The following is an 18,982-nucleotide window of genomic DNA, read 5'->3' on the forward strand; positions in this document are numbered from 1 at the left end:
CCATTAGTTTCACATCTATTATTGCATTTGGCAATACTGACAACTCTTTAGACATGCTAGACAAAAGCACATAGCCTCTTTATTCAAGCGGTAACTTTCTGATTGGCTATATGCTACAGTCAGGAACATACAATTTGACCATATATATATGAAACACAAAATTATAAATGAAATAGAAGTAAAGCATAAAGATTTAATTTTCAGGTAAGGTATTCTGAAATTGTTAAATAAAAGTTGGTAATAAATTTCACCTAAATTTTTTGAATAACAACCAAATCTATTTATATTAGATTCTGTTTTAATTAGCAATGAGTAGAAAGTTCAATTAACACTTTTAAAAATAACTTTAATATTCACATTAAGAATTGATATTTTAAACAGGTTCAAAAAAAAAAAAAAATTAATTAACTTATTTCAATATTATGTTGGATAAATAACACACATACGCACACAGATAGGTAGATAGATAGACAGACAGACAGACAGATTGACAGATAAAGTATATATCAATTAAGCTATCTACATTTATTAGAGTGCAGATATCTTTCAAAGAACAATCATTAATTGTGATAAGTGAGAATATGTTGAATTTAATTTTAAATCATAACTTAAAGAAATTTAAGCAGGATACTAATGATTAGCCAATGAGAATGTTAACAGTTTATTGATTGGGGCAGTTCACATCTTATAATGTCTGTATTTTTACAGATGAAGCTCTATGGGTTTCATTTCTATTGGAGAAAACCTTGTTATAGTTAACTGAGCTTATTTACCAGAAACAAAGCATACAAATTCAAATCTCTATATTTTTGTTACACGACAGTGCTAATAATGAAATTTTAAAAATTGAATGCACCATTACTTGTGTTTTTATCAAACTTAAATATGATGAAAGCAAGTTTATTTAGTACATAACAGAATATTTTCCCCTCTTTAACTCTTGTCTCAAGTCAACGTTGTAGCAAGTTTGTCTAGTTTAACTGAGGTTTGATAAAGATATGCAGTCAATGAAAATTAGTAATTGATGAAGTAATTCAAATAGAACTATAAACATTCTACTGAAACAAGTGCAAATTAGTGATTATCTAAATTAAACATTTGCTGTATGGAATCGTGTGCAAAATCAAAGATCTTAATTGACATGTATTCCTTTATTTAACGTTCTCCTTTATATCTGTTAGAAAGATTTAATGTAGGTATGTCAGGAATATAAGATTCCATCAAAACAGGCCTGAAACTTTAAATCAATTATTATCCCAACATATTAAAATAATTGACAACAATAGAAAAATTCTTTGAGATATGTATGTATGTATGTACATATGCATGTATATATGCATGTATACACAATTTTCCTTTGAATTTTATTTAAGTTCTTCTTGAGAGAGTTTAAACTGGTTGCTAACAAAGTGACAAGATTTTTTGAGTTAAGAGAGTTCTTGGCTTTTGTAAATATGTGGTTAGGTTGGTAATGGATATATGAATGAATGAATGCGTGTGTGTGTGTATGCATATATGTATGTCCATTTATCGGTACGTCCGTATTTATGGCAGTAATGCTAGTCTTAATAGTTCTTCACAATGAATCTATGTTAGAATAAATTTTTGAAAAGGATTTTCAGTAAAATATATTTAGGACGCTCATTGTAAATCAAATTTTGAAAATCATCAAAAATGAACATCTGAAATAGCTATATGAGAAACAGATAATCTTTCAAGCATTTAGAGTGAAAACAATTTAAATTTTTAAAAAATGAGCTTTAAGAATGCCATTATCAAATATTTCAACTTCAAGTTTGCCAAATTTTCTTTTACAAACTTTTGAGAGTTATATTATTTTTATAGATCCCGTGTATAAGAAAATGTTTTTATTTGAATTTACAGCATGCTTTTTCAACACGAGCACACTTATTTAGATAACACGACTCAAAGGCAGCAACCTGACAGAATTATTACTGCACCAGACAAAATGCTTAGCCACATTTATTCCAGTTTTATATTTTGAGTCCAAATTTTGCCACTGTCAATTTGCCTTTCATCTTTTGAGGTTGATAAAATGAATATTAGTTGAGCACAGGCAGGTTCAATGTAAATGACAAGCCCACTCCCCCAAAATTTCAGGCCTTGTGCCTATAGTAAAAGGAAATATAACAGGACAATTATGAATATAGTGTCATCATTTTAAAAAGTTTCTTTTCATAAAAAATACAATCAACATTTTCAACCATTTCTACATTAAAACAAAAAATTAATGTTTCAGTATAGGCTTTACTAAGTGACCTAGCTTTTTATTGAATATCTAACATTTTTCAGCACAAATTCAAGATTATAATTAAATGTTATGTATTACATATGATTTATAAATGTTACTCTTTGTGTATCTATAGTTTAATAAATTGGGGATGAGGAATATATGTTAATAATTTATAAAGAAGAGGTAAAGAAGCTAACTTACAAATTTTAACAGATAATTTTTTAAACATTAGCAATATGTCAGCATGGAATTGGATCACTTCAGTATATTGTAGTATATTTCATTTTAGTGAACTATAAGTATTATTCATTGAGTTTAATTGTGTATTAATACAGTATTTTTCATTAATGTTAACTATAAAGTTGGAAATGTCAAAATTTAAATTAAATATTGATACATTTATATACACAAAATCCTATATATCATTGTCATTATGATGATGACCATCATTACCACTAGCATCATCACCACCATCATCATCATCATCTTCATTATTGTCACTATTAGTGTCCATTTTTCAATGTTGGCTTACAATGAATGAATCTGCTGTTTAGCACATCCTCAGTGTATAAAGCACTTAGTATACAAAAAGTGTGTAGAAATTTCTTAAGATGTACCTAATATGAGTAATGTGTACTGAAATCAATGGCAGGCTGACAGGGAATAAGGACTTTGCATATGGTAGATAAGCTGGTGTAGTTAGCTCTCAGACCACCAGTAAAATAAATTTGTTGCGATGCTCAAAAGTCTCTATAGAAGTAGTAGATAACTTCTACTACTTTAGTGATCTAATTACCAGAGGAGGAAAGAGTTCTAAAAGCATAGTAGCCAGATTTAGAATATGGTGTAAAAAGTTCAGGGAGCTATTACATCTACAGACAAAAGGAGAATTCTCTTTCCAAGTGAAAGGTGTATTGTATAATATAAACTGTAATATTGTATGGTAGTAAGATAGGTGCACTGAATACAGAAGATGTCTGTAGATTGGGGAAAGACATGAAGTGAACATAAACTAGTAATCAGTGACCCCAGATAAGGGATACATAATCTCAGAGATACATAACAACTGGAAGAGAGAACAACAACAATGATAATGGTGGTGGTAATGGTAATGGCTATGATGACAATAACAACAATGATGCTGTTTCATATTAATAACTTTGTAGATAAAAACAACTATTGGTTGGTTTAGATAATTAGTAGTTTTCTTCTGGATGAAATAGGTTTGTAAATTGCATTACCATTATTACCTCTGGGCAAATTTGTCATAGGTATGTCAATACCTGCCATATGTATATCAATAACTGTGAAGAACAAGAAAATAATCCTAATAAATGGCAACTGCAAATTATTTCTTTGACAAGTGGATAAACACTTTATTGTCAGTCTTATGAAAAGTCTAATATATAATGAAATTCAAGGAACATAATATTGTGATTTTCTTGTGTACAGTAATATAAACATTGGAAGAATAAAAATGCAGGTATGTAGATAATTTTTCTGAAAAGAGATAAGAAGTTGTAATATTTAGTCTCATGTTCATAGCTTGTAAGATAGCATAAAAAACTTTTTTTTTTTTTTATCCAAAGCCAAACTCAAAAAGTGTAGTGCTCCAAACTGTTGCAGGCTTCCATAGGAGGAGTGGGAAGAATTGATAGAACTTCTGTAGTTTGATGTTTGGAAATAAAATGCTGGAAATGAATTTCATAAGTATAGTTCTGAATAGAAAATATTAGGCAAAGGAATTAGTACGATGTTAAGTGATGAGACACAATTGGAGTGACAAGATAAAAAGAGGAAATACATGGAATGTTTTAATGTAAAGGTGGTTTATGGGTGCTTTGTCCACAAGAGCAGAGGTTTTGTATTATTCTTAGAGGTATATTTAGCAAGAGGTTTTGATGAGGCTAAATAGCAATGTCATATGCAGAGGAGCATAATAAAAAATGACAGTGAGCAAGTCATTGATATATATTAAAAAAAAACGATATAAACCCGGATTACACTAGAGGGAATGGATTTAGATTTAAAGAGATCTCTTTTGATGCACATTATGAGTGAGAAAGCTGGAAAAACTTCTAATACAGGAGTTAATAACTGGTTGGAGACACAACATCACTAACATGTATTCTTTTAAAATAAAGAGTTGTGTGCATATTGTAATATGTGAACTGGAGAAAGGAAAAGCAATGTTGAAGCTTTTCCATACATCATCTTGTGATGCACCTGGACACATCATTAGTGATGTTATCTGGGATCATTAAGTGTTTTGGGCCTTTTAACAATCAGACACTCTCACCTAGGCAACCCAATCAGAGTTAATGAAATCTCAGCTCGAGCTCAGTTAACACTACTCCTTCCAGAACTCATAACTCCTGATCCACAACTACTTTAAGACAACCTCCTCGACCAACTAAATGAACTTTCATCCACTAGCCCCTGTGATGTCCAACATGTTGTAATCTCTGCAGAAGGACTGACCTGCAAACCCCCTATATCGTACTTCACTGGCATCACACATTGCTTGCCACCCATTGCTTTGGCATGTCTACACCAGCTCAGCATATTTTATTCTTTTCCTCTCATCTTCATCCTCACTAAGGTCTTCCAAGGAAATGAAGAGTTCTAACAGAACCACCTACATCAGATGCTTCTGAGATTAGCACTACATGTAGCCTGACAATGATGAGAGAACAACACATATATATATACACCCATTAATATAGTTTAATCACTATTTGACAAACTTACTGTTTTCTCTCTCTGCCTCTACACAACTACTACCATGTATTCTACTCCTTTGAACTAGTTAACTGTATACCCTACCTTTCCTTAGCTTGCCTTCTGTCTGCCATGCTGTCTAAACTCTCAAAACCTATATATAAGTGCATTTTCCAATTCTTTTTTTTTTTGCAATTACTTCCTAGTGTCTGCAATGTCAGAAAAAAATGGCTAACTTCTCCCAGAAGCTTTAAATCTCAAGACGAAGCCATTCTTCTTCTTCATTACAAATAGCAACAGCCACAACAATAACAATATCAAATGATGTAGTTTGTGTATCAGTGGTTGAAGTGTAATAAGAGTGTAAGGCGGCGAGCTGGCAGAAACGTTAGCGCGCCGGGTGAAATGCTTACCAGTATTTCGTCTGTCTTTACGTTCTGAGTTCAAATTCCGCCGAGGTCGACTTTGCCTTTCATCCTTTCGGGGTCGATAAATTAAGTACCAGTTACGCACTGGGGTCGTTATAATCGACTTAATCCCTTTGTCTGTCCTTGTTTGTCCCCTCTATGTTTAGCCCCTTGTGGGTAATAAAGAAATAAGAGTGTAAGAGTAGAGGAACTGTGTGTCACTAAGAATGGGATAGATATCTTTAATGCAGGAGGTAAGTGAACAACTGTTGATGGATAAAGGTATTCAGAGAGTAGTGGATCAACAGATGAACTTACACAAATAAGAAGAGACACTTTAAGTCAAAAGGCTGAAAAACTTTCATTACAAGCATCCAGATGAGAGAGGTGAATGGAAAGAAAATGGTTAGCACTTTTCAAAAGCAACAACATATAGAGATTAGCAGAGATAGAACATAGAGAATGAGAAATTTCCTATACAGTTTACATATGTCAGCTCCATTATTTAATATATGAAATTTTATGCTAAAAGTAAAACACTTTTATTCAATAACAAGAATAACTTACAGCGTCTCTCTCCATTTAAAGCTTGCTGTTCATTAAAATCATGTTTAATCTGAGCATATTCTTCTTGTGTTATGCTTAAGTAATAACAAATATCAGATTTTTTCAGTGTATAACTCGATCCAGGATTCAGTTGTATTTGATTGTTTGGTTTTAAAGTATCTTCGACTGCAAGCAAACATACACCAAATCTGAAATAAAATTTAATAACAATAATTGTGTCAGAATTAATAGAATACAACTACTAGCTACACCAGTAGAGCTCTAACAAAAACAAATATTGTTTATCATTATTATATTTCTTTATCATCAATTTCAAAATATTTTATCATGCATTAATAAATAAAATAGATTTGTTCAATAACTTATCATCATATTGAAACTAAGCCAAGTGTATTCTCTATTTCTTCTTTTTACTGCAAGAAAATGGGCAGATATCAAGAAATCATTTGACTTTTTTGAATAGATTAACTTTGCCTTCATATTTTAGGCATGTTTTTCTTTTGACTATTATTTATTTTTTTAATCACAATTTTCAATATTCCTAAATTAGCTAAGATTAAAGGATCAAAACATCATTCCATATCTTCTTCGCATACTTTATCCAGTTATATTTTCTTTTAATTGATGAGAAATCTCAATTGAACTGAAACCTTTCTCATATTTTTCAAACAGAGTTACAAGCCAAATCACTGCTCCTTGAAACACCACATAAAATCCCATCAAAGTTCTGTAGTCTTAAATAATTTTGATAACTCACCACTTTATGCTTTGTTACATTTCTTTTGAGTTTATTTTATGAAATATTTTTATGATGTAATATGTTTCTATGTAATATTTTGAATTATATATATATATATATATATATATATATATATATATAGCGAATCTGCGTGACACTTAGCTTTAGAAATATGAACTTATTTACAACAGATTTAAATGGTTTCTATGTAATTAAGATTTCAGAAACCCTTGAAGAAATAAATAAATTGGACTTTTGTCAAAGAAAACAAAAATTAAAATGGGACATACTTTGCATGAGCATCAGCTGAAGCTTCAGTGAAGCTTTTTCCTATGTAGTGACTGAAAAACAAGCTATTTTCAAGGGAAATATGGTAAAGTTCATTCCCTGAATGACGTCCATAAATTTTCTGCCACCTTTCTGGAGCATCTTTACCTATACTAAACAGAAATAGAATACAACATAATATTAAAGGGCTAGGTAAAAATAATGAGAAACCTCTATGAACTCACATGAACCCTAACACATATAACACACATAACTCTAACAACATATTAACTTGCTTTAAAAATAAAGTTTTAACCTGTTCTTGTGTCACCTCCACTTACGCATTCTCAATCCATGTTTTTAAGTCAGTTATTAAACAGCACAATATTTTACATAATTATCAAACACTCTAATCTACCACATTGTAAATAAGTACCAAAGGTATTTGTCCTCAGTTATGATTCCATTCACATCTAGGATGCTTTATTTTCTTCAATGGAGATGTGATGAAAACAAAGATGATCTTAATTGGATTTGAACTCAGAGTGTAAAGGACCATAACTAAATATCATAGGATAAGCTCCTCACTGGTGACAGCAAAAGAAATAGAATTGACGAGTGTTTAGTTATTGCTAAACAGAGTTTGAATATTACAGTGAGTATCAGTTGGAGATGAAAAGGGTTGTCTGGACTAACTTCTAGATATATGACAAGAAAAAATTAAATGGTGCTTCAAAAATCAAAACCAGGTAAATGAAAGACAATGTTTTTCTCAGTGCTGTCCATATAGAATACAGTTTTGCTCACTAATGACTGCATCTTTGCTACCAATCAAGGTAGATCCTTCTTAAGGACTAGTCTGTGAGGTTTAAAGGAAGACAGACAAATTGTTATGTTTAATAAAATTAAGATGGTTTCCAATTTTTGAAACTTGCCAAACACCATGATGTAGAAGTTATATGGAGGCAAACTGTTTTGTTGAATAAGGTTAAGATGGTTTCCGGCGTTATATAAAGGCAAAATCTATTTTGTTTACTCATTGATAAAAGCGTAATATTTTCTGGAAGTGGCAAGTATGTGACAGTTTGGAAACCACTGGTCTACAGCACTATCCAAGATATTGGAGCAGTACTCCATTCTGACTTTCACTTGTCTTTTGTATGGCATTAGTAGTTGTTGAAGTATTTTCTGGCTCTGAAGAGGAAGATCAGTCATTTTGATGCAGTCTTTGTAGAGTTGAAAAAGTGAGATCATCAGCAAGGTGATGGTGAGACCTAGCTTATATTGTTTATATTTATTGGAGAACAAGTTAGTGATGTTGATATATGCAGTGGTTATCTCTTTGTTCTGGCAAAGAGATAATTCTCCTGTTGGAGAAATGTGTTAAGAGTGCCTGTGCATGAAGTTAGCTTGCATATGGATAATGCTTGTGTGCTGTAAGCTAAGGAAGATGATAAATAGGTTATTGATGTATAAGAAGTGTGTAAAGGACAAAACCAAACCTTGAGACAAACCAGAGATGATAGTGTGTAGGTCTCCATCAGAGATCTCCATCAGCAGATGCTATGATGTTGCAATATGAGAGAATACCTCTAGTCCAAGAGATAGCTGGGACCCATTCACAGACAGCTTAACTAAAGATTCACATCTATATATATCTATTCAAATGCTTTGTGACCATACACTTTTACTAAATTTATTATTGGTAAGAGCTCACTGGTAAGTGACATAACAAAAACAAGTTTCCAGAAAATCTGAATTTTAAAAAACCTCAGAGGTTATCATTGAAAGAGAAGTGTTGGAGAAGGTGGCTATTAATGACTGCTTCCATCAAATTTGAAATGTTGTATGTGTTAATTGGCAAGGATTGAGGGGTTACTTTTCTTAGTAACGAGATACACACACAGTAGTATGTTTGGAAAATCAGGTTAGAGAGAGAAAAAAGAGATAGAAGAATTTGATGAGAATAGGAGTTAAATCTAGGACACATTGTTTAAGGGTAATGGAAGGATCACTACCAGAGCCAGTCATGTAGATTATGTAAGTTCAAACAATATCCTTTGCAATAAAGTAGCAGTGAAGAGTATAACCGATGTAATTCAGATATGTGATCAATTGCAGATGTTGGAATATGTGTCTGAAGCAGAAAGATTTATAAATTAGAAGGAAAGGTTGAAGCAGTAACAAACAAAAAAGGGGAAAAACAAAAAAAAATTTTCCACGATAAAATTAGGGGTGCATATTTTGATGATAAAACATAAAACTAAAGAAGTACTTGAAACACTCAACTAATATAATAAATTGGCACTTACTCTCCTTCATAAGTATGAAGCATTAATGTCACCAATGTTGATATTCCTGGATACATGCAATTATTGGCAAAGAGAGCATATTTAAATTCATCTTCACATACTATACAATCTGAAATATATAAATAATTTCAGTTAGAGTCTTCTACTTAATCATCTCTATGGTAGATGTATTAGTACCAATATATAAAATGCCATTTTTAGTGACTCTAGAGTGTCCCACCCATCCAATATTTTTCTTTTTATTTATTTAATTATTTATTTATTCATTTCTTTTTCACCCTCGTAGTCTTTGAATAGACCTGTGATGAGCTTGGTTCTCTTCTGCTAGACTGGAATTTCTTTGCCGTTTTTTTTAGCTGATAAATCTAGCCCTAATCATCATGGAATAATATTAATTATAATAAAGAAGACAGACATACATTAACTAGCATACCTGCATCCTCAAAATTGCAGATAGTTTTATTAATTATGATTCTGGAAGCTGAACTGCTTTCATGGGTGAATGAGCACTTTCAAAACACATCTGAGAGCACCCAACAGGACTTGGCACGATCTCACATCTCCAAACAGACACAGTACTGGATTCAGAAAAACATTCCATCATTCATAGGTAAAGATGTATGACCTTCAAAAAGCCCTGATCTCAAACCTTTGGGTTTTTTCTTTCTTTTTATTTTTTTGAGATTAAGGTCTCAAGCACTCTTCATGCTTTGCTTGATACTCTGAAGGCAAAACTGCACTAGGAATGGGCTTCAATTCCCCAAGAACATCTGCATGCCATGTGTGAATCATTGACACTTAGACTTAATGATTTGTATCAAATAAAATTGATAGTATCATAATTGCTTTTCTTTTACCGTTACATTATAATGCTCAGACCTGAAATATAACAATATTTTGCTTTGACAAAATTGAAAAAAATTGGTTACCATAATTTTGGGACATTGGGACATCCTGTATATATGTATATATACAGAGTGCGGTGAATAATCTGTTGTCTAAATTATGGAAAAATGAAAATAACACTGACATCTCATTTTAACAGATATATTTACCAAAATTACATAAAGATATCTTGAAATACTAAAGAGTAAATTTATTCAATAAAATCACCATTAGCTTTAACTACGATCTCCAGACAACCTCAGAATCTCCTGCAACTCTTTTGGGTGGTCTCCTTGTTTAAGTTGGTGAATGCAGCCATAATCCTTGCTTTCAGTTCATCTTTGGTGTTGCAAGGAGTTTTGTTGGTCTCTTGCTCAATTACCCCCCACACATAATAATCAGTGGGGTTGCAATCTAAGGAGTTAGGTAGCCAGATGTTAGAGGTGATGTGGTCACAAAAATTGTCTGACAGCCATGACTGGGTTCTACTGCTTGTGTGGCATGGTGCAGAGTCCTGTTGCCAGACATAAGGTCTTCCAGCAGCTACCCTCTTCTCCCAGGACAGCACTACCTCCACCAGGCACTTAATGTAGGCTTCCGTGTTCAATCTGAGGACGTGTGGGAAGATAAACAGAGGCATGATGTTATCGTCACTAGTGATCTCTCCAAACATCATGATGTTGACTGGGTGTTTAATTTTTATTATTCTTAGTACATTTCCTCAGATTGCACTGTTCTCAGACTGACACCCAAACACTCTGAAATGTTCATATTGGAGCTTCTGGTGTGAATGTCATGCAGTACAGCATCTCGTTTCCAAATTTCTAGCAGAGTGAATTGTGTCATGTCACTGTTTTACTCACAGATGATGCCCAACTGATCCTACCATACTGTGTAGTTGACAAAATCAAAAACAAAGTGCATGCATGAAATTGAAAATATAAAATGGCAACAATTTACCCATCGCACCCTGTGTATATGTATACACATATATGTACATATATATACATATATATATTATAATGTTAGGGAATTAAAAATCCGAACTTACAAAGAAATGCAATTTGATAATATCAAATTGAGTTATGTACTGAAAAATATTTTAATAATTTAGAGAAGAGCCACATGGTGCAACTCGCACGAAGAAGGAGATCAGACACCATCAAGAAAAGTGTACTATACAAAACTAGTTTAAAAATCTAAAAAATCCAAGGCAGAATTTATAATACATACAATATATGAAATATTGGACTAAGAATTTAAGTTAGTTACGTTTATGAAATGAAAGTGAAAGAAAGACTACGTGCGTTTCATAACCACATAACAGTGGGAAATGTCTGGTCAATTTCCAGTGAATTGAACAAGATAAATACCACTCAGTATGAGGACAATCATCAGGTCAGGTAACTTCGGAATCCGTTTGAGCAACATTTAAACACAAGAAATTGTCAAGGCTTTATAATAAAACACATCAAATAGTAATAAATATCTGTCAAATTTAAGGCATAAAACGTCAAATGGAGAGATAATATCTGTAGATAAAGAAAGGAAAACATGTATAACGAAAGTGTGATTAGCCATTAACGGGGAAAAAAACGTGCAAGAATATAAGAAAAAAAAACTCATCACTTAACGGAGAAACCTGGTTGGCTGAAGTACTATCCGAAGGCAAATGAATATATACCATGTGTATCACGTGACATGATGGCGCCCATCACGTGACAAGATGGCACCCATCACGTGATCCCAAAGGCCAATCTAACGTTAAGAACCAAAAGACGTGAGACAGCATAGCGTGGAAGGAGAAGGAGGAAGAAAAGCTAAGAAGAAATACTGATAAGGTAAGTGCTTAGACCTAGAATCAAACAATATTATGCTGTAATGTTAGTGAGTAGAAGATAAATCAGTAAAGTGGTGGGAGCAAACATGTAAAAGTAATTAAGGGTACATAAAATATACAAAACTAAAAGACAAAAAATGAGGAAAGGTAGTAATACGGTGGACTTATAAACAACTCAAAGTAGAAAATAGATGTTAATTCAAACCACGTGTAATAAGGACCTACGTACTAGCAAGACTAATTACTACTAGGGATTTAAGCAACAAGTGTAATGAGACTAATGTTAACGTATATCTATTAAACAGCAGAGTAATAATCATAAGGCTATCGCAACTAACTGCCTGGATTATATCCTATTACGAGGTCATAACCAAATAGAAATTAGAATAGAGTTTTGTGAACAACTATATGAACTTATTATGTAAAAAAGTGAGTTTATTAATTTCTTATTGTTAGTGAATAGTATCTCCCTAAACTCGTTAATGCATAAGGAGCAGAATTTACTGCCTGTTCGGTAAGATTTAGCCTTGCAAACTATTTCCCATATTAAATTGTATGTAATTCCTTTCGATTTACATACAATTTAAAATGGGAAATAGTTTGCAAGGTTAAATCTTACCGAACAGACAGTAAATTCTGCTCCTTATGCACTAACGAGTTTAAGGAGATACTATTCACTAATAATAAGAAATTAATAAATTCCCAAGATGAACGAAAAAATAAATGCAGACATAAACTCAGTTTTTTAAATTTTTCTTCTTAGCTTTTCTTCTCCTTCCACGCTATGCTGTCTTGTGTCTCACGTCTTTTGGTTCTTAACGTTAGTTTGACCTTTGTGATCACGTGATGGGCGCCATCTTGTTACGTGATACACATGGTATATATTTCTTTGCCTTCGGATAGTACTTCAGTCAACCAGGTTTCTCCGTTAAGTTAAGTGATGAGTTTTTTTCCCTTATATTCTTTCACGTTTTTCCCCATTACGAGCTAATCACACTTTCGTTATACATGTTTTCCTTTCATTATCTACAGATATTATCTCTCCATTTGACGTTTTATGCCTTAAACTTGACAGATATTTATTACTATTTGATGTGTTTTATTATAAAGCCTTGACAATTTCCTGTGTACTAAATGTTGCTCAAACGGACAGATCTTTATACTTCTCTTTATGCATTTTTAAATTCCGAAGTTATCTGATCTGATGATTGTCCTCATACTGAGTGGTATTTATCTTGTTCAATTCATTGGAGAGTGACCAGATATTTCCCACTATTATGTGGCCATGAAAAGCGCATAGTCTTTCTTCCACTTTCGTTTCATAAACGTAACCGACTTAATTCTTAGTCCAATATTTCATATATTGTATGTATTATAAATTCTGCCTTGGATTTTTTAGATTTTTAAACTAGTTTTGTATAGTACACTTTTCTTGATGGTGTCTGATCTCCTTCTTCATGCGAGTTGCACCATGGTGCTTCTTCTCTAAATTATCAATATATATATATACGTTTTGCAGATGTGGAAAATGTGAAGAAAAAACAACAGAGGCATTAAGAGGCATCACTTCACAGGAGTTCAAGGATTGCTTCAAACAGTGGAAAACATGTCTGGACAGATGCATTGCTTCAAACAGTGGAAAACATGTCTGGACAGATGCATTGCTTCAAACGGAGAATACTTTGAAGACAATAAAAGTCTAAATCTATAAAACTAAGTGAATAAAATAACATTCTAAAATTCTGGTTTCTTTTGGGGAACCCCCTTGTGTATATATATACATGCATATATATACATATATATGGCATGACAATATGGTAAAAAGTTTGCTTCCTAACCACATGGTTCAGGGTTCAATCACACTGCATGGTACCTTGGGCAAGTGTCTTCTACTGTAGCTTTGGGCCAACCAAAACTGTGTAAGTGGATCTGGTAAACTGAAACTGAAAGAAACCCATCGTATATATACATGTGTGTTTGTGTGTACATGTGTATATATACATGTGTGTGTGTGTCTGCACGTGTGGGTGTGTGTGTATGTGTGAGTGTTTGTCCCCCACTACCACTTGACAACCAATGTTAGGGTGTTTGCATTCCTGTAACTTCGTGGTTTGGCAAAAGAAACCAATAAAGTTTTTAAACCAGGTTTAAAAAAAGGATATGTACTAGGGTCAATTCATTCAACAAAATTTCTTTAGAGTGGTGCCACAGCATGGCCATAGTCAAATAACCGAAACAAGCAAAATATATATACACATATATATATTTTCAGGACAAGTTTCTCAGTAAAATATTCATCAAATTAGGACATGCACTAGTTACCCATAGTCATTTGGTAGTACGAGAAGGATTAATTCTCAATAACAGGTATAGCAGTATCATCATCAATTATAACAAAAGCAAAACAGATGCTCTAGACCAGGGGTTCCCAACCATTTTTTATCCACAGACCCCTTTGATTACTATTTTATTCTGGTGGACCCCTATAGCCATTCGATGTTTAAAAACTAATTTTATAGAAACTTCTTTCAAAATTTCTTTGTTTTCTCCCCGCACATTAACTTATGTAGGTTGAACTATGTAAAACACTAGAGAAAGAAACTTAGCTGTTTCCTGCGATACATACCAATACAGACATCCAAACCAAAACTTTTTCAGGGACTCTTAAAATATTGTCGCAGATCCAAAATATACTATTTTGTTGCAAAAATCTTATATGGGCCCTTGGGGGCCATATGGACTGCAGTAGAGAACCACTACTCTACACAAAGCAACAAGACAAGTAGAGAACTGATGAACCAAGCCAAAACACAACTAATTAGGGTGAAAATTAGCATGTATAAGCTGGAGGAGGTATCATGGATTCTTTCTTCCTAATGACACAACAATAGGAGTTCTTAGTAGAGAGCAAGCTACTATACATAGTAATAACTAATATTCTTTTTAACTGGAGAACATCATTGAAAAAATATTCTAGTATGGTGGTTACTAAGAAAATTAGGTGTAGAGTATCAGGCTTGCAAGAGCCATACAAGTCATTACAAAGATGTTGCTAGCTTGTAAAAATATGCAATGAGGAATTTACTGTGGAAATAGGTCTCCATTAGGGCACATTTTTCATCCCTGACTTGTTTATTATATTTTTTCAATCCAAAACAGAGGAGTCTGAGAATGACTGTACATAGAACTTTGATATGCAGATGATCTGGTTGTGAAGAAATTCCTAATGTGGAAGCAAAACCTGGAATCAAGAGATCTTAAAATTTTAAAAATGTAAGTTTTATTTGATAAAAAAAGAATACATTTGTGAAGGCCAAGCTTGAAATACATATTAGAGGTTGATAGGAATTTCATATGATGCCCATAATGAGATTCTATATGGTGTACACAGTGGGATTAACAGAGAAGGATTTCATGAGTAGTAGATCTGCAGGAGTAGTTAGTTGCAAAAACATCTATGAAATAAATACTTTAAAATATTTGCAGGGCATAAACACTTAAAAGAGTTGATAGCTTCAATAAACACTTAAAAGAGTTGAGATCTTCAATAACACTTAAAAGAGTTGATAGCTTCAATAACTACTATACTCTGCCATAGTAGTGGCAGAGTATTCCAAAAGTATAGTAGTCAAAGTAGTTTATTGAACTGTTACTTCTGTAACAAAAGTATTGTTTACCATAATAAATGCTGTTGGGTATTTTTATGTAAATATATTTATTTCTTTTCTGTCCTGCTAAACTCTAATAGCAGAATAAATTAAGGAGATAAAAAAGGGTGAATCAAATGACATCTCTGGTAAATATAATATAATGGTAAAATTTGAAAATCTTCAATGCTAGTGTTTTGAGATTTAAGTTGTGAAAATAGATTTAAACAAAATTTCAAATAATAATAATGATGATAATAATAATAACAATAATAATAAATGCCCTGATGCAGTAAAAACCTTAATGCAGTACCAGGCAGTGGCTCTCATGGCTTCTCATCTTAACTGATTGGAAGTCTTATCATGTACATTGTTTTGTCTTGATATAAAAGATGGACTACAGCAAATATTCTGCTCAGAACCACAGATTTACTTGTCAGTTGTTTGACCTTAACCTCTTGAGTATGTCCCTTAGTGGCTGTTGATATGTGCATCTCTGATCACAAGAAGAAGTAGTGGGGGAGAATCATAGCCATGTGTTGAAAGGAATTTTGAGGGGTTTGGATAATTCCTCTTTGGAAACATGGGTGTTTCATTCAACATCCTTAAATAACCCTTATTCAAGGACCTTTTGAATAGAATGGGCTACTCGACCTGAAGAAAATTCCAACTGGTCCCCACCTGCAAGATCATGTGCTGTTTATCTTGATATGAGATCACTATGTCAAGCACATATGGCTGTGATGGATGTGCCTGGTGTACCCTTATCAGACGGGTAGCCATGATGAGTATATTGGGCTTCATATATTTTACCCCAGTGTCACTCTGATGGCATGCACTGCTCTCTCACTCAATAATGATAATAATAATGATAGTAATAATAATAATGATGATGATAATCCTTTCTACTAAAGGCACAAGGCCTGAAATTTTGGGGGAGGGGACAGTCGATTACAGCGACCCCAGTGTTTCATTGGTACTTAATTTATCGACCCTGAAAGGATGAAAGCAAAGCTGACCTTAGCAGAATTTGAACTCAGAATGTAGCAACAGACAAAATACTGCTAAGCATTTTGCCCGGCATGCTAACAATTCTGCCAGCTCACCACCTTAATAATAATAATAATAATTGTGTACCCTCATCAGATGGGTAGTCATGATAGGTATATTGGGCTTTGTATATTTGTACCCCAGTGTTACTTTGATGGCATGTGCTGCTCTGTCACTCAATAATAATAGCAATAAGATTAAATGGCAGGGACATTTAACATGTGAAAATGATAAAATACTGTTCCAAAGTCTATCCAAAAACATTGGGAATAAAAACAACAAATAATTAAATAACTGATTACAGGAATTAAAAATATTTCTAAAGGAACAAAAATATCCCACAAGTTTAATTGACACAGCAATCACCAAAGCAAAAAGCATCCCAACCACAACCCACAGACGAAAACAAACACACAAAAATGAAAATAAAAATGAACTCATAAGCATTCCTTTTGTCATCACCCACAACCCAAGACATCATGACATCATCAACACTGCAAAATGATACCTCCCAATTCTTCAACATAAAATAAATGTGTTTCTACACAGTCTCCATCTACCAAGTTATACTCCTATAGCATTAGCAAACCTAAAGCTACAGTAGAAGATATTCACCCCAAGTATTGAGATGTGGAAGTGAATCCAAATCCATATTATTGTAATGAAAAATTCTTTACCTCACAGCTATGCTTACACTTATATATTAAATTACAAGATTATATTGATATCTATTTAAATATTTTCTAAAAGATGACAAATTTTATTGTAGATATTAATTCACCACATGTCCCTCTTCCAGAATGTTATTGACCTTTTACCAAGGTTGACTTCACCTTTTATCCTTCTAGAGCTGATAAAATAAGTGCCAGTTCAGTTCAGCGGGGGGGGGGGGATAGAATGTAATTGACCCCTACCTCTCAAACTTGCTGGTTTTGTACCAAAATTAGAAAAGCATATTCTAATAGCAGTCGGTGGTAAGGAAGTAGGTCAGGGTTATTTATTACTGCATCAGTTACAGATTATTGCCTAAACAAAATGTGTGCATGTATGTGCTTGCCTCTGTATGGATGTGAGTGAAAAGGTAAAAATATAGAAGAAATAAGATGGTTCCTCAAAAACAAAATAAATAAAAGGAAAAGAAATGTCAAATAAAATGCAAAGCAGACATTTTACTAGAATGGTCAAGAAGGTTGCATGCAATCTTATGTAGGAATAACATACTTTCAATTTAAAGCAATGAATTAGAATATTTTTAAAGAAAATATGATATTCATAAAATAAGAAAGACTTTCAAATAATCATTTAATTAACATACCTGCAGATTTAACATGCATACGATTTTCAACCAGGAAAAGTTGTAAGTATTGAGGGCAGTGAGGAGCAAAATCTTTGACAGCCCATGATCGTAAAATTGTATGTTGATCCTAAAAAGATGAAATGAAATTATTAATAAACAGAAATCATTTCTAACAGTGGATATAAAGTTTAAAAAATGTGAAAAAACAGATTCTCAAGTGTAGGTGTCACAATGAGTACAACATATATTGTGCATTAAATTTATATACATATATATATTATAAATTAACTGCCAACAAAAATAATTGGTAAGCTAACTCAAAAAATCATCACCAAAATAGCAGAAAAAAAAAACGACAGTGAAGGTATGCGGACTCTTCAAGAATCGATCCTTTTGGTTATATTAATAATAATAAAGGAGTTACGATGCAAAAACGTATACATTCAAATGAACATATTTATCTTCTTCAATATATATTTCAGTATAAAGAATTCATTAAGAGACTTAATAAATCAAAATTTCTTTACACATTTTTTCGCCATGAACGGTTTGTGTTTTTAAACCGAATGTAGTTTTTCTGATGTTATATTTATTCCTAAAGATGTGTAAAGAAATTTTGATTTATTAAGTCTCTTAATGAATTCTTTATACTGAAATATATATTGAAGAAGATAAATATGTTCATTTGAATATATACGTTTTTGCGTCGTAACTCCTTTATTATTATTAATATATATATAAATAATCAAATGAATAACAGACAATGGATAATTGTTAGCTGATTACAGTTGTTTCTTATGCATTTTTTAAGAAACAACTGTAATGAGCTGACAATTATCCATCGTCTGTTATTATTCATTTGATTATAATACACCAAGGAGATTTACGACTTGTTGGACACCCTAGAGAATGCCAATGACATATTCAATGTAATGCATGCTTTGGACCAGCTTCTAGGTGTTCAATGCTCATCGGGTTAGTTTTCTCTGTGTACAC

General features: G+C 32.7%; 1 protein-coding gene across 10 annotated transcripts in view; it reads right to left on the reverse strand.

The window, feature by feature from the left end:
* The window catches only part of LOC106878657 (potassium channel subfamily T member 2), a 171,539-nt gene that overhangs the window by 34,929 nt on the left and 117,628 nt on the right, over window positions 1–18,982 (reverse strand). For 5 of the 10 annotated variants that reach the window (XR_016241018.1, XM_089348904.1, XM_089348903.1 and 2 more), the window contains 4 exons: window positions 18,005–18,113; window positions 9,268–9,376; window positions 6,979–7,128; window positions 5,950–6,137 (listed from right to left, as the gene is read on the reverse strand). Coding sequence is in view for 8 of the 10 variants with exons in the window: in XM_089348904.1 (XP_089205030.1) it covers window positions 5,950–6,137; window positions 6,979–7,128; window positions 9,268–9,376; window positions 18,005–18,113 (556 nt within the window). In the remaining 2 variants the exon portion in view is untranslated. Of the gene's footprint in view, window positions 1–3,495; window positions 3,559–5,949; window positions 6,138–6,978; window positions 7,129–9,267; window positions 9,377–18,004; window positions 18,114–18,982 lie in introns of all 10 variants that reach the window. The other 5 variants (XR_016241017.1, XM_089348901.1, XM_089348899.1 and 2 more) reach the window with 2 other exon arrangements.

This window comes from Octopus bimaculoides, chromosome 3 (genome assembly GCF_046866305.1).
Source record: "Octopus bimaculoides isolate indiv1 chromosome 3, ASM4686630v1, whole genome shotgun sequence".
NCBI lineage: Eukaryota > Metazoa > Mollusca > Cephalopoda > Octopoda > Octopodidae > Octopus > Octopus bimaculoides.